Source organism: Coloeus monedula (genome assembly GCF_965178545.1).
Source record: "Coloeus monedula genome assembly, chromosome: W".
In the NCBI taxonomy this organism is placed as follows: Eukaryota; Metazoa; Chordata; class Aves; order Passeriformes; family Corvidae; genus Coloeus; species Coloeus monedula.
The window spans coordinates 7,740,248-7,757,796 of record NC_138821.1 but is presented as its reverse complement, the minus strand read 5'-3'; the positions used below and the strand labels follow the sequence as shown (position 1 = coordinate 7,757,796).

General features: G+C 43.0%; 1 protein-coding gene across 2 annotated transcripts in view; it reads right to left on the bottom strand.

The window, feature by feature from the left end:
- Positions 1-17,549, bottom strand: part of LOC309584615 (ubiquitin-associated protein 1-like) — a 78,798-nt gene that overhangs the window by 47,929 nt on the left and 13,320 nt on the right. For both annotated transcript variants that reach the window (XM_082300737.1, XM_082300738.1), the window contains exon 2: positions 6,814-6,854. In XM_082300737.1, the coding sequence (XP_082156863.1) occupies positions 6,814-6,847 (34 nt within the window). In that variant the 5' untranslated portion in view covers positions 6,848-6,854. The remainder of the gene's footprint in view (positions 1-6,813; positions 6,855-17,549) is intronic.

The following is a 17,549-nucleotide window of genomic DNA, read 5'->3' as shown; positions in this document are numbered from 1 at the left end:
GATCCATCTGTGCTCAGGCTCCTCTCTCTGAGGAGTTTAGAAAGCAAGGGGCTCTTCTTGGCACCTCATGATTCAGTGGTAGAGCTTCTTTAATAAACTTTGTCTGAAGCTCCCACTCCACTCATGACACTGACCCATTTTCATACTCAGATGACAGTTAAGGTACTGTTTGTGTTCCTTCACTATTGAGTCATCTACAAGGCAGTCACAGGCTCCAAAAGGATAAGAAGCTTTCAAAAACAGGAACATCCTGTTAATTTGGAATTCATAGAATCATAGAATAATTCCCTGAGTTGGAAGAAACCCACAAGGATCATCAAAGTCCAACTCCTGGCCCTGCACAGGACAGCCCCAAGAATCCCACCATGTGACTGAGAATATTGTCCAAATGCTTCTTGAAGTCGGTCAGGCTTGGTGCTGTGACCACTTCCCTGGGGAGCCTGTTCCAATGCCAACCACCCTCTGGGTCAAGAACCTCTTTCTAATATCCAACCTAAACCTCCCCTGATACAACTTCAGGCCATTCCCTCAGGTCCTGTCACTGGGCACCAGAGAGAAGAGATCAGTGTCTACCTCTCCTCTTCCCCTCACAAGGAAGTTGTAGACTGCAATGAGGTCTCCCCTCAGTCTCCTCCAGGCTGAACAGACAAGTGACCTCGGCCATTCCTCATACAGTTTCCCCTCAAGGCCCTTCACCATCTTCACAGCTCTCCTTTGGATGCTCTCTGTAGAAGGACTTCCCCTCTGCCACAGAAGAGCTTATCTGTTCTGTCTATCAGCTGGTACATAATTCAGGGCATTTTCCCCCTCACATGAATTGGTGAGATAACCCAGGCTGGACATCTGTCCAGTAGTGAGTTATCTCTGGTGCCAGGGAGGTGAGGTCCCTAGCTGACAATAAACATCTCACCTTGAGAGCAAGATGTAGGAAGATAAGCTGCTGGAATTTCTGACAGACACTTCACTTTACATACTATAAAAGCTACTCAAAACATTCACAAAGCAGAAGTCTTCTGCACACTAACATATAAGCCTGCTCTCCAAAGTTTGGACGCAAACTCTGTGGTTACTTTTCCGGGAATTGAGTGAAAGGACACTGTGTACTCCATCATCATTTCGGTGGTAAGTTACATTGACTCCTAATCTATACTATTTCTTCACTAGCTGTAATAAAAGTACCTTATCCTGCACTGTATTTGTATCTACTAGAAGTTCTTTGTTTTATCCTGTGTAGTAAGTCTGTTTAAAGTCTGTCTGTTAATCTTGTGTCTATTCAATAAATAATTCATTTTATAATAGACCTAATTGGCCATTCTTAAGAACTTGTGAGATCAATTTGGGGTGCAGGCCGCCTCAAACAGAGCCACTGCCAGAAATCTAAGCCTAAGGCAGGACTCGTCTAAAAGCTCGTCTCCATTTGTAACACTCTCTAATAGTTTATTATCTTTCTTATACTGCGGTGACCAAAACTGCTAACAATATTCAAGGTGAGGCCATACCAGTACAGAGCAGAGCAGGACAATCCCCTCCCTTGATCAGCTGGCGATGCTTTGCCTGATGCCCCCCAGGACACGGTTGGCCCTCCTGGCTGCCAGGGCACTGATGACTCATATTCAACTTTCTGTAGACCAGGATCCCCAGGTCCTATCCTTATGTGCTATTGTCACTTAAACTCTCATACTATGCACCAGTGTCTGGTCCCAGAGTCCTGTTGGACAAAAATGGTATTTCTTCCAGCTTTGAAACCATCAGTCCAAATAACCTACATCCTATCTGCACCATCAGGATGAAAAAGTGTTCCAGGGAAAATATAATAGTATTTTTACTGATTCTTACTGAGAAGCACATATTCGAGCATTGCACAACACAGGGTCCAGATGGCACCTCACTGGCCACCAACACCATTATTTGCAACATGGCATCCAAATTGTATTTGAACTGGCAATTTGAGAACCTGGATATGCCAAAGCATTTGCTTATGTAGAAATAGCAACTGTGACAGCCTTTGCACTGAGAGTGATAAATCATGGCCAGGTCAGAGACCACCAGATCTCTCAACTGCTCAGTCTGGTGCGACTGCTGCTACTCTGCCCTGCTTAGTCCCACTGGCACAAATCATGCTCTAAGCAGGATGATTCAAGTGAAGCAGGATCACCTCTATGAACCGATCTCACAGCCCAAATTACTCAAGTGTTGCAAATACTCATCTTATTAAACCTATTGACACACTAAGTGGTGTCGTTCACAACAACACCTCCCCTTGTAAGACATCTCCCCTTGTAGAGACTTCTTGTTTGTCTGAAATAGATACTAGCCACAGAGAATACAAACACACATTGTGGTATTTACATAGCATCACTGTTTTGGTACAGGAAAAAAACAAACAACAAAACCCACTTAGTTTCTTCCCAGTATGCTTTTTTTTTTTAATAATGACCACTGATATAACCTCATCTTTAATATAACTTTGCTACAAAACCCACAAGCACACATTAAGAAACGCACCAAGTGTTTTAGGACATTTGAAAACTAAAAGTCTTTTTGAAGCAAAACACTGATGGTCATAGTATTCACTTTGTTCCAGCCCAATCAGAACAGTACTAGTCTAGTGAAGTGTATTGGGTTTGCATGGCCAAGCTTTGGTAGCTGAGGGGCTGCAGGGGTGGCTTCTGGGAGATGTCAGAAGCTTCCTCCATGTCTGGCAGAGCCAATCCCTGGCAGCTCCAAAGACAGACATGCCACTGGTCAAGGCTGGGCCAATTAGAAATGGTGGTAAGGCCTCTGTGATAACATATTTAAGAACAAAGAAAAGAAAAGTGATTGTGCAGTTGTAATTGCAGACAAAGAAGAGCAGGGTGAGAACATGTGAGAGGAACAACTATGCAGATGCCAAGGTCAGTGGAGAAGGAGGGGGAGGAGCTGCTCCAGGTGCTGGAGCTGGGATTCCTCTGCAGCCCGTGGTGAAGACCATGGTGAAGTAGCTGTGCCCCTGCAGCCCATGGAGATCCATGGGGGATGCAGAGATCCACCTGCAGCCCCTGAAGGAGCCCCATGCCGGAGCAGGGGGATGCCTGAGAGGAGGCTGTGACCCTGTGGGAGGCCCATGGAGAGAGGTGCCCACACTGGAGCAGCCTGTCCTTGAAGGACTGCACCCCGTGGAAGAGTGACCCACGTTGCAGCAGTTTGGGGAGGATTGTTGCCCGTGGGATGGACTCACATTGCAGAAGTTTGCAGAGATCTGTTGCTCATGAGATGGACTCACATTGGAGAAGTTCGTGGAGAACTGTCTCCTGTGGGAGGGACCCCATAGTGGTGCAGGGGAATGACTCCTTTCCCTGAGCAGTGGGAGAAACCACTGGTGATAAACGGACCATAACCACCATTCCCTGTCTCCTTGACTGGCCGGGAAGGAGGAAAGGGTGGGGGGAAGGTGTTTTTAAGGTTTTATTTTACTTCTCATTATCCCGCTCTGATTTTGTTATCAATAAATTCAATTAATATCTCTAATTTGAGTCTGTTTTGCCTGTGACAGTATTTGGGGAGTGATCTCTCCCAGTCTTTATCTCAACCCAGGAACCCTTTGTTAAATTTCCTCTCCCCTGTGCAGCTGTGTAGGGGAGTGAGAGAGCAGCTTTGGTGGGTGCCTGGTATCTGGCCAGCATCAACCCACTACATGAAGTTAAAATCTGATCCAGAAAGACAAGAATCCTTTCATTTTTATAAACAAATGACCCTTCTGCTTGAACACACTGATGGCTAAGAGTGCAAATTGTTTTTAATGACAAATTCTAAAGCAGTAAGAAAAACCTATGTATAGGAAGTATTATACAAGCCACTGCTGAATAGTCACATCGTAAAGTAGAGCAATGAAAGGGGTTTTTTTAACTGTTATTTAATATGGCTGTTAGCCACTTCATCCTTCTAGCAGTTAAAAGCATATTGAGGAAGTTGAGAATAGCCCTGGCAAAATTGTACCTGTCAATCTCATCTCTGACACCATGTACCATATGACCATTCCTGGCCCAAGGTTCCACTACAGGAGTAAGACTTTAGTATACTATGCTGGCCAACTCATAGAAGTGTCCTCCAGTTTGATAGCTATGAGAGACTGGAGGAGGTTTCTGGCTCGAAACATTTTGGGTGTGTGTGTGTGAGGGAAGGGGCAGGTTGGGCCTTGCCTTTGGTAAGGCAATGCACTGCCCCGTATACCCCATGCCCCCCTGGGCCTGTATCCCAACCCCACAGTGGCTGCCAATCGCTATCACACCAGAGGCAATGCTCCACTCCCCACCCCTGGAGCCCCAGTCTAGCCCCAGAGTGGCCAGATAACCAGAAGTCACACCCGGGGGAAGGGCCCAGGAAAGCCAAAGGGTATTTAACCTGAGACACAAGACAAGCACATCTTGACCCTACCTCCTCTTGGAACTTCTATTAGTTGAACACCACTGGAACTAGGAGTGATAGCTATGTTTGGTTTTTTCTATCTGTCTTACTCTTTTTCTTCTTCTAATTCCCTCTTCTTGGAATTTTGAGTAACTTAAAATTGGATGGGCTTGGAGTTTGTTAAGTTGAATGGGCTAAGTTAAGGCTTTGTGTAATGTTTCATGTTGATTGAATGCTGCTCTAAACTTTTTGCCAAGGTTCTCTGATTTTCTGAAGTCGCCGGTAAAATTTTTCTTGTGTTGACCTCTTGAGAATATCTTGTTGGCATTTCTCCCATGCATGTAACTCAGAGTACATGAAAAAAAACGTAAGCCCTTTTAAATGTCTCATCAAGCGAGGATTTTGTTGTCTTACAGTAGCAAAATGGAAACATTTCAGATAAAACCAGTTACTAGTTATATATAAATGGGGAACAGTTTTGAAACCAAGTGGAACTTAGTTTTTGTGGTCACAAAACACACATAATTCTCAGGAACTGGAATTAAAAGCTTTCAAGTTATATAGTGACAGAATACAACAGCAATATTAACATACTGCACTTGATATAACAAACCTTTTGTGTAATAGATGAGAGCTGTATTTCTAGATGGTACTAATTACTGGAACTTAAGCTTGAACTTCCAATTATTCAAATGACGAGAGCATTTGAAGTTACACGCTTAGGCATAGTTATAGGCGTATGCTAAGAATACCCTCCAAAACAGGAAAAGTGTTCCTTCCTCTCCATGCATACCTTATGTTCCCATCTTCATCTCCATCTGAACACAGTCCTGAGTAGGAGCTTTAGGTGGCTCTGCTTGAGCAGGGTTTTGGACATGACCATCTCCAGAGTTCCCTTCCAACCTCAACCATTCTGTGATTCAACAACAATCCTCTAACCTCCAATAAGCAGCTCAATAATAAGTACAAGAGATACATCAACTATATTGACTGATTTCATCAGCCTGCCAGAGACACTGAACTGATAAAAACCAGGTAGCTGTTGGACTAGATGCTTTACAGCAAGCCAAAATTCACTTGGTCAAATTAATTCTTAACAACCCTGGAGAAAACTGAAAAAAATTGCCCTGCTAATTTCTTAAGACATAATAAGCCAAGGAAGTTGCTCTACTATTCCTCAGAAACAATACCATGACAGTGTCACTGGTATTAGGAACAGAAGGTACACAAAAGAGTAGACAAGTTAAGCAGCCAGCTTACAGCACCATTTGTTTTGATTTTGTTATTTTGAAGCCAAGAGCATGTTCCACCACATCATACTGTTTTGAGAAATATTTAAGACATTGAATTTTAGCTCTGAGCAGTGTCTTTGCTAGTCTGGTTTAGGAAGCAAAAGAGAGAGGTAAAAATAGACTCAAAAGACAAGCAGTTCAGAATGTTCATAGATAGAAGAGAACAACTGCTAAAAAGCTGGCAGATAGCAAATAAATAAATTCATTATCTTGCAGCAGGATCACTGGGCCACAAAGGAGACCATATAAAAATTAAGTTTTGATCGGCCATTTTTATTAATCCTTAACCATGTATTTAAGTGAGGCATTTCTTATTCTGTAGTTCAACTTTTTACTTGCAAGACTGAATAAAAAGCTGAAAGAAAAATGGAATTCCCCAGGACCCTCTTATCAGAAAGATTATCCAGAAAGATCAATGCTGAGTTTCTAAAAGCAGAAGTTTCTACAGCATGAAAAATTATGTTAGAAATTTCACATGAACTGCCCAGTACTGCATTGAATGATTACTGATTTGAAGAAGATACATTACATACAACAAACTGAACTTTAATGTTCCACAGAAATATTAATCCTTAAGTAAGCACATATACAGGCAAATAATTTTTATTATACCAATCATCTACATGACACTATGCATCTCAAATGTAGAAGAAATTCTTTTCTTCACCTGCCTGCTGAACCAGATTAGTCCAATTTAGGAAAAAAATTCAATGCTGAGCAAAAAGCAAGCATAGTTCTATGATATATTAAAAGCTTCACTTTCAATCCAGCTGTTCATGTGACTTCCATATAAAGAAGCTACAAATCTAGTGTCCACTTCAGCAAACATCAAATCAGTATCACAACTCCAGTTCAGCTTTGATTTTGAAGGGGGAAGTGGGGGGAAGGGGAAGGCATTATTCTGTCATGAACAAGTAGGAAACAGTCACAGACTGAATTTCAGTTTAGCCAGAGAACAGGCACGGCATCAGCAAGTACCTATGCAAGAAGGAAGGCAAGATACTTCATTTCTAACAAAAAAAAAATACTCGGAGGCTAAACAGATTAGTCTCTATGGACTGTCTAGGCTGGGACATGAGTCAGCAGCAATAGTAGGATTCATCCTATTGAAGAGACAGAGACACCAAATTTCACTTACCATGACACTCAGATCCCAACTTCTTAGAAGCCATTTAGAACCTGAAAAACAATTTAAAACAGCTTTAACAACTATGCACATGTAGTACAACATAAGCCTATGCAGTTCTACACCGTCTTATCTCTAGATTAAGGGACATGTTTATCCTGTTCCCAAGACAGAGAAGAAAAACTATTTTATAGCTCTGAGAATTGATTAAGTAGACAAATAATCTGGCCCAGGGGCTGACAATCTAACTGGCAAAATGAAGAAGAAAGGACAAACAGACTCAAGAAGCAGCCAGGTTGATCAGAAAGGCAGTTTTCCAGATCACAGTGCTCAGAGGCCGCTCTGTCCCAGCACCACAGAGCATACCCTGCCTCCCCTAGCATTAAGACTAGCCCTTCCTACTGGAAATACCACACTTATCTTCTTCAGTTTAATCCTCGCTGCTCTAAAAAGGGATATTATCATACTAGGTATGCAGTCAGCCAGCATGGTACTTGTCTGGACACACTGGGTAATGCACAATACAGGTATACAATAAATGGTACCATTAGGAAGATATTTTTTGATACACACAAGAAAACAATGCTAACAAGAGGCCTCATTCACTGCCCACAGAATTTTATTAACAACTTAAAATTTGGATGCAAATCCTACATGGCCAAGATGTTAAACACAGAAGCACCTAGCCAGCTTTTAACACAGAGCCAGCCTGTCCTGAGAAAGAGCTGCTCCAGGATGCTCATGATGTGTTCAATAACATAACTGGTTCTTTTGCTAGATTAGAAATACATCACAATATCTTTCTTAAGACACCACAGCATAATTCTTCAAATAAATTATTTTTTAAGTCCTCCTTGTGGCATTATACATAACAAAGAATCAGTTGCCCTTTGTTTCTGAAGCCCTCCAGCTATATGAAATGCCCAACAGCCATTCTTCAAAAACATGAAGTTATCTGATACACCCCCACCAGCAGCAGACAGCACTCAAGGCACAACGTGGAGCAGATCTAACATTCACACCCATCATTCCCCTATCAAGATCTTACTCTTAGCCTCACTGTTTCCATTGCTGATTCTAACTGCAAATGTTACCTTAAAGGGTGTCATAAGGTGAGGATTATACAGACATCTTAGCTATTCCTCCTGATAGCTGCTGACACATCTGGAGGCAGGAAGAGCCAGTTTCAAGTACTTTAGGAAAGCCCCTTTTGCTGTGCTCAAGTCCCTTTCAACATTATGTTGAAATCAATAGGTGAACCAACCATATTGGCTAATGGAAATTCAACACATAGCTAAAGCCAAAGCTGTATGAAGATTACCTGGGTGCAACCAGACTAAAACACAGTGAGCAGACACTGAGCCATGGGCAAGTGAGTCATGGTGGGCAACTCCAGGTGTACCTTGTACATAAAAGTGTCATTCTGCTCGACATTTGTTAGGTTCCTCTCAACACATCTCACCATCTCTGTCAACATTGGCATTATGTCCAAAACCAGTCCTCTAAAGCCAGAGAACTGTTTTTGGCACAAGCTGGCAACTGCTTCTCAGAAGCAAAAAAAACATTGCAGTTTCGAAGACAGAAGAAAAAGGAGGTGAAACAGTGCTGAGCCTGCCACCTCAGGAAGGATATCAAGGGCAAAGCCACAAGACCACCCAGTACAGTTGCATGTCAACCACTAGAGATGAATGGGCTTTTTTAGTACCAGTGCCACAGAGGGGGAGATCAGACTGCAGACTACAGCACATGAAATAGGCTGTACCTTTCAGACACAGATCACACTGTCAGACAAGCTGCTATGTTGCTAGTTCCTCTGTATGAGAGTAGCAATTAAGATGTCAACTTGATTTGTTATTATCAAAAAAGCCAGGCCACATGTGAAATCATACAGACTTCATGTACCTCACCGGTCCTCTGTATGTCATTGGAGACTGTGAGGCACTGTCTGCAAGCATGTACTATAGCTGCCCATAATTCACTACTATTATAGCAGAATTGTACTTGGGAGGCCTCTACACACTTTCTTTAATTTCTCCAAGTTTGTCTTTCTTCTAGTTATTACCTCAGATTGAAAAGCAAGTGCTATTTTTCTAAAGGATTTAAATTTTTTGATGAAAGTAACCTCCTCACTTTGGCAACTCAATTGACAAGGAAGTTTTTTCAATGCAGAACCAGTTATCTACAGGCAATAGAGTTTATGCTGTCTACCTCATTTACCAGAAGCAGCTTACTCCAGACTGTACCTACATAAAGGACATTGAAAAGAAAATTCAAAGATATCATTTTTAGAATTGTAATTTATAACCCCTCTCCAGCAGGCCATTGCAAGGACATATTAAGTTTACCATCTCACACACTGATCTTGGGTAACAGAACATTAAGTTACCATGACAATATCAATTTACTCCAGGGACACTAGTAGCAATGCATAAAAATCCTGCAAAATTCAAGATGTGCACATCTAGCATCCAAGGAGGTTTTCAGTAGTATATCAATCTGGAGCTGCATAAAGCCTTGGATGCATCCTCAGTGTCAAAATATCCCACATAAACAATAAATATCTTGCTTTTGTTGGCAATCTTGTAGTAAAATCCTAGTGCAGACCAGGCACCTGCATTAAGTTTAAGGTACAGTGGGAAAAATTCTTCCTCTACCATATGCAACACCTTATTTTAACTACAGAACTAGCTAAGGCACATCAATAGCAAACTAATCATGAAATGCACCATTTCCAGAGAGACAGTCACACTGTAGATTCAGGTAGCATTTGAGTTTATATCACACCAGATCTTCCTGATGCACTGTGTGTGCGCACTTATTAAGATACCATTACTGCAGAAGGCACTGTCAGAATTGTTAAACACTGCACACAGTAACACTAGAACAGGCTGCCAGCCACATTTCATCACCTTTCAAAAAAACTTTTAGTTAAAATAGTGTCTTGCAACTAATCAGATTTGATAGGCTATTAAGGGACCACTGTTACAAGCATCTTGCTGTTGCTCTGTCTTGCTGGCTTGGAGGGAAAAAGAAAAAAAAAAAAGATTTGCAGCCAGTTAGAAAGTTACTGATGTTGCTACTATGCTTCTGGGTCTGAACTATATTTGCTTTAGTCAAAGCTGCTACACTGTGCAGTAAAGATATGTTTACATTTGTTACTTCTCTTTTAGAAATTTAAAGGACTTGCTCCCAAAGCCTTACTCCAAATGAGCTAATGGAAGACTGCAGCCCTATCACTGTTGCCTTTGGAGAACAAAGTCCAGAAAAGGATGCTGAAGGGGATCTGTGGGAATGGCACATAGGGGAACAAATTTTGGCCTGATGCTTTACTGCATGCTTTAAATTGACAAAGAACATAAAACACCTTTCCTGGTCTAGGGAAACAAGTTAGTTGCATAGTACTACAAGGTTTTCTTACAGTCACCTACAAGCTCACTTCTATAAATGTAGACATCTGTGGTGACCAGTGAGCCTACGTTACAAGGGACAGAGAGAGTTCTCCGTAAGACAAGTCCCTAGTACCAAAAGAACCTCCTCAGGTTAGGGTGACCAGAAAGGCTTCTCCCAGGATGCACTGTACTGTTATGGTAATCTACCCCAGTTCTGTGTTCATGGTTGGCTGTTGGCCGCTCCGCCCACTTGCTACCTTATATGTTTCATACCTTAGAAGGCTTTCCCCTCCCTGTTCTCCCCATTGGCCTTTGCCCCTCACCACTCCCCCATAGCTTCCCCATTGGTCCCCATTCCCTAGTCCCGCCTTTGTACCGCCCCCGTGCCCTCAGCCCCACTCCCGTACTTAAGCCTGAGTTCCTCATTGTTCTGGGTCTTTGCCTCTATAACCCTTCACAGTGTGGAAGCAATAAACTGCTCCTATGGAAATCTATGCAAGATCCTTCCTGCCTCTTTGCCATCGACCCATATTACTGAAGCTATCCGTGCGTTTGTGCGTGCACGCGTGTGTGAGTGCATATAGCTGATCCTGCTGAGCGGCTTCGCTTTGGAGACGCCTTTTAGAGATCGCTACACCTCGCACTCCAGCACAGAAGCTGCAGAGCCAGAGATAGCGATAGACATCCTTAGCCTCATTCTCTCATTCTTGGTTCTGGCTAATTCTCTGAAGAGGAGATCAGGACTGCAAGTGCCTAAAGTTATAAGCAACTTTTATGTCAGCAGCCACCAAGGCAAACCTCTTCCCTTCCTGTATATTCATTTTCCACTTAACACTGAGTCAACAGGGCAACATTTTTAAAACCAAACAGTCAGAGGAACACAGCATAGCAGAGCCCAAGATGAGAGCAGAGGATCTCAGAGTGATGATGATAGAAGGGGAGGAGGGGGACACATACAGGGAAACAACCACAAAAGCAACAAAAAAAAAATACAGATGAAGAAACAGAGAAGTGACAAGACAAAACTGATAACAGAAACAACTGGCACAAAGAGAGAGATGACAAGTTGGAAAGGTTTGAAGGGACAACACAGGTAACCAAGTGTCTTACCAAGACAGCCCACCTGACATGTCACCACTTAAACCTGAATGACTATTTACCTGTGCTGCCAGACAACAAGGAGAACACAGAGAAGTGTGACTTGGTGCAGGCAAGCAATACCAAAGGGAGAGTCCCATCAACAGATGAGGAAAAAAACTTACTACCGTGAGAAGCTGCTAGGAAGTTGGGGTATTTTTCAATTATCATTTTATTTTGATGTTCCTTCTACTGGTGTTTCCCCTGAAGTGTATACCTACATTCCTTTCCTTCTGAAAGAGCTCTGACTGGTAAAATTGAAAGCGTCCTATTGTTAATGGTACCGGAAACAGCTTTCTCAGTGATAACGCAAGCCAATTTGACTATTTGTTGAGAAGAATTGGTCTTTTGTTGCTATATCCTTCATTTTTCGGTGCAAGCATGCCTAGATTCCAGACCACGTGAATTTTCCAAAGTAACTCCCACCTTCAGAAAAATGAGAAAAGTATTTATTATGGGTCAGAGTGTTATAAACATATAGTATTGGCTTCTCACAAAGTATTAAAGTAGATATTATATAATGTTAGAAATGCTTTTTGCTGTGTGGATGTAGTTTTCTCTCGTTTTAGCAAGAATGTTAGCAAGTGTGAGCAAGTAAGATAATCTCCAAGCGAGCAGAGGATGAGGCCCAAGGAGCTGCTAATCAACACTTTGTCCAGAGAACAAAAGGGCCCAAAGGCTACTCCGCCCGGAGAATGGGCAGCCAGGAGGGTCCATGAGCCCTTATCACCGCTCTGCCCGGGGGGCAAAGAGGCCCAAAGCTGCAATCAGCCCTGACTGTCTGGAGAATTAAGAGATCCACCCCACCATCGACTCTTACCTAGCGGGCCCAACCCCAAGAATCAAAAGAAATAAAACCACAAGGCCGAAGACTACGCATGCTCTAAAAAGACGGACCCAAGGAGTGGCCATGCAAAACAGTCCCTGGAAAAGTTTTAATATGAATAGAGAACAGACAGTAAAAATGGTATAAAAAGGACTCACCTCGAGCATCAGGTGTGCTCTTGGCAGAGCGCCAAGGCACCCGGCCGTTATCCCTTTGCTTTATTTTATGTGTCTCTTATTGTCTTTATATTAAACTCTTTAAACTCTAACAGGAGAGTGAACCTTGTTTTTCACAAGAGGAAATCAAAATGCCTCAAGTTATCAACTATAATCAGTTTAGCACATCTGTGATTTTCAGAGAAAAAAAATCTTGTGATTTCCATTTTCCCTGCTGTTGGGGTTTTAGGAGCTCTCCTGGGTTTTCTTCTGTTAAAGGAATTTTCCCCCATAAGTGTTGCTAGGGGGACAAATTGCTGGGTACTTAAGAAAACAAAAGAGGTGCCTATGGGGGTGAGGTGCATCTGGCTACTCTTTTGTTTCACCTGGGTGTGTGGGCAGTCAGTCTCCAGCGCTTGGACAGAGAGAGAAGCTGTTTTTCGTCGGCTGCTTTTCCTTCTTCCGGAGAAAAACCCCGGGATCCCAAAGCCCGCCTTTCCCTGCCCTGCTGGGAGCTGGGCTGTGGCCACCCTGCCCCCGTCGTCGATTCGAGCCTCCGCTGCGTTGTAGCCCTGCTCACCCTGCCTGCCCAGACCTCCGGGGGTTTTCCATTTGCATACATCTCGTCTGCTACCCGGGATTTGTGCTCGTCCCTGCCGTTCCAACCTGCTGTTCCTGAGGGTCTGGCCGGACACCGGGATCAGCTGCCCAGGGGTTTGTGAGGCTTTTGTTCCATCCCTTCCCGGGATCCCAAGCCGCCATTGCCACATGCTCCCCGAGCTCGCTCCGGAGCTCTCCCTGCAGCCGCGGGGAAACCATCGCACCTGCCCTGCTCAACGGGAGCCGCCAGCGCCCCTGCCGGCTGCGACCAGAACTGCACCCGAGGGGAAAGGGCCTGACAGCCAAGAAGGCTGGGACTGGGTTTGTGATTGTTTGCTGTTACTGCCATAGTTATTGTTGTTTGTTTGACTGGTTATACACATATAGATATATAATAGTAAAGAACTGTTATTCCTATTTTCCACATCTTTGCCTAAAAGCCCCTTGATTTCAAAATTATAATAACTCGGAGGAAAGGGGGGTTGCATCTGCCATTCCAAGGGGGGCTCCTGCCTTCCTTAGCAGACACCTGTCTTTCAAACCAAGACACCTGCTAATACACATTGTGTAGCCTAAGAATGCTCAGCTGAGGATGCACCATTCACTCTGAAAACTACAAAGATACAAAAAAACCCCCCAACTTTAAAGAGATTAATTTTTGCTGCCTATATTACATTCATGAACTACTACTGATTGTACACTGAAAAGCAGTGAAAAGCAGTTTGATTCAAGTGATTGATTTCTAATGCACCACAGGTATTTCAGATTTAAACAGTGGTTTAAGTTTTTACTATATCTACTTGTTTCAGTGCAAGTAAAAGGCTAAAACCAACATCAGCATTCTGTATACAGCGCAAGACAGAGCAACAACAAGATGCTTGTAACAGTGGTCCCTGAATAGCCTATCAAATCTGATTAGTTGCAAGACACTATTTTAATTACGTTTTTTGGAAAGGAGGTGATGAAATGTGGCTGGCAGCTTGTTCTAGTGTTACTGTGTGCAATGCTTAGCAATTCTTTTTGCTGTATATGCAACAAAACCAGAAGTAGACAGTGCCTGTTACTAAGATAAAACAAAAGTCAAGGTTCTATCAAAGCTTTCCACCTCTGTAAGCATTCCATTATTGCTACACAATTGAGGTCTCTGAGACTGACAGGAAAAAGCTGATCAGTCTACTACAGTACAAAACGAATTCTGTTTTCATTTATCGCAGTCTCCAAATGGATGACATCACCCCAAAATCTGCAGCAACTGCTTCTGCTTTGTACCTCTAACAATTCTGCAAACAAGCACAGTCATCTGCATGGAGATACTCTCCTTTCATAAAGCACAGTGATATTGAGCCACTGATAATAACTCTTTGGATAAAGTCATTGTACAACTATATTTGACACATTGCAACTACACCTCCTGCAGAAAAGAGCAAACATCACTATGACCAGTCTTTAAAGAAAAAAAAAAGTTTTAAATACATCTACTGAAATCCAGGAGATAAAGTACATTAAGATTCTTGGCCTATTTTAAGATCAATAAAAACAAACCAGACCCTCCTTGAAGCAAACGCTGGTAGGAAGTTTCCATTCAATTTTCAATATTTGCTGGTTAAAACAAATTAATTACATGCCTTCATCTTATGGGGTATAAGTACAAGTGGTCACCCTACATTTAAGTAAATGCAGAGTAGGGGTTACACTGACAACAGTGGAGGGAGGAAGGGATGAGATCTCTGCAGCATACACACTCCATGGATCAAAAACCCAAGCAACTGTAACAAAAGATCTAAATTTGAAGGACAGTCCATAACATCAAACTAATTCAGTTATTTCCAGTGCAATGACTGAGGAGCGGAAGGACAGGAATCAATAAAACAACACTTTTAAAAGCATTTCCAGAATATGTGAGTAGGAAAGACATGGAGAAAAGAGTCCCTGAAGAGTAGGTCTGCATGCAGATCACATTATTGGATTATGAGACAACACTCTAGAGATAGCAATAACATCCATATATAGGGCTTTACATGCAGATGTTGGATAGCATCTTCCTAGCAGTGACAAACATTAGGAGAAATTGATTTTTCAAATTGTACCATTGCTTAGCATGACATAATGGGCAACTAGACCTTCTGCTTCAGTACATATTAGTCAATGGGAAGTTAAAGCAGAAGGCAGCCCTTCCATACACTCCCAGAGAAGCATGGCATCTCTCACTCTCGTTCCATATGGATTTATTACATTAACATTATACACCTGTAGTTACACAGCTATCTTCATGTCATGTCCCACTTTGGTCATACTGTCTCTCACAGGATCCTTCTGGACAAACTGTCCAGCACACAGCTGGATAAACACATCATGTGATGGGTGAGCAACTGGCTCACAGGTCAGGCACAAAGGGTTTTAGTGAATGGGGTGACATCAGACTGGTGACCTGTCACTAGTGGGGTTCCACAGGGCTCTATTTTAGGCCCTGTGCTCTTCAACATCTTCATAAATGACTTTGGACACAGGACTGGAAGGGATACTAAGCAAGTCTGCAGATGATACAAAACTGGGAGGAGCTGTTAATTCCCTCAAAGGCAGGGAGGCCCTGCAGAGAGATTATGACAAATTAGAGGGCTGGGCAATAACAAACCATATGAAGATCAACAAGGGAAAGTGCCGGATTCTGCACCTGGGATGAGACAACCCTGGACGTACGGACAGATTGGGGAACGAGACACTGGAAAGCAGTGCTATGGAAAGGGACCTGGGGGTCCTGGTCGACAGAAAGTCAGCAGTGTCCTGGCAGCCAGGAGGGCCAACCATGCCCTGGGGGGCATCAGGCCCAGCATCACCAGCCGGTCAAGGGAGGGGATTGTCCCGCTCTGCTCTACACTGGGGCAGCCTCACCTGGAATATCATGAGCAGCTTTGGCCACCACAATATAAGAAAGATATTAAACTATTAGAGAGCATCCAAAGGAGGGCTGTGAAGATAGTGAAGGGCCTTGAGAGGAAAACAGATAAAGATCAGCTGAGGGGAGACCTCATTGCAGTCTACAACTTCCTTGTGAGGGGAAGAGGAGAGGCAGACACTGATCTCTTCTCTCTGGTGACCAGTGACAGGACCTGAGGGAATGACCTGAAGTTGTGTCAGGGAAGGTTTAGGTTGGATATTAGAAAGAGGTTCTTGACCCAGAGGGTGGTTGGCCACTGGAATGGGCTCCCCAGGGAAGTGGTCACAGCACCAAGCCTGACAGACTCCAAGAAGTGATTGGACAATACCCTCAGGCACAGGGTGTGACTCTCAGGGATGGTCCTGTGCAGGGCCAGGAGTTGGATTCGATGATCCTTTTGGGTCCCTTCCAACTCAGCATATTCTATGATTCCGTGATTAAAGACGCTGCACTTGCTAAAAGCACATACTATTTGGGCTGGTTAAGGATTTAAGGCTCTTAACTGATAATGGACAGCTCTATTCCTCCTTCAAGAGCCTGACTGTATATTTGGGACATAAGTTCATTTGCTATACATTTCACCCAAAAATAAGGGAAAACACTACAAGGATAAGAAAACACAGTACACTACTGCACCAGTTTTTCAATCACTGAATGACTTACCAGCCATATAAGTTTCCAATGAAGCTGGAGCTTTTATACCACACAAGCCTCTAGAACTACAAGTTTCACAGGCAAGAACATAAGAAAATCAAAAATTACTTATAGACAGTCCTGTGGTCAAGGCAGATCAGTGCAAGCTTTTTCTTTGGCCAGAGACTAATGGGTCAAACAAGAGTCTAGAAGATTTACCTATTCTAAATTCCCATTTAACTGTTGCAGCAAATGGGTGACCTTTTTAAAATGGATCCTTTCCAAAAAGAGAGCCCTGTCACAAGTGAAAAGCATCTGCAACTAACATCTAAGGCTGACCTGACTTCCAAACATAACATATAAGGAGATAACACAGGTTCTGTCAACTCCAAGAACAGATGTGGGTTTAGTGTAGTTCCTACTATTGACTGCTACCCAAGTTATTAAAAGATCATCTAAATGGATAAGCAGAAAAGAAAATAAATTTTACATCTTTTTTTGGCCTCAAGATCAGCTTCACTAATGTAGAAGCTACATCATCACCAAGAAAAGGGTGTCATGGTTTAACCCCAACTGGAAACAAGAGTACCACACAGCTGCTTGCTCACTTCCACCCCACCCTAGTGGGAAAGGGAGGGGAATTAGAAAAAAAAAAGTAAAACTCATGGGTTGAGATAAGAACAGTTTAATAACTGCAACAAAGTAAAGTTTAAAATAATATTAATAAAAAGGGGGAGGAAAGTGAAAGATAAACCCCAAGAAAAATGACTGATGCACAATTGCTCTCCACATGCTGACTGATACACAGCCCATCCCCAAACATCAATCGGCCCCCTTTTGGGTAACTCCCTGTAGTGGGTTGACCCTGGCTAGATGCCAGGCACCCACTAAAGCTGCTCTCCCACTCCCCTCTGCACCAGGACAGGGGAGAGAAAATATAACAAAGGGTTCACGAGTTGAGATAAGGACCAGGAGAGATCACTCCCTAAATACCATCATGGGCAAACCAGGCCCTAATTAGATATATTAATTGAATTTATTACTAACAAAATCAGAGCAGGATAATGAGAAGT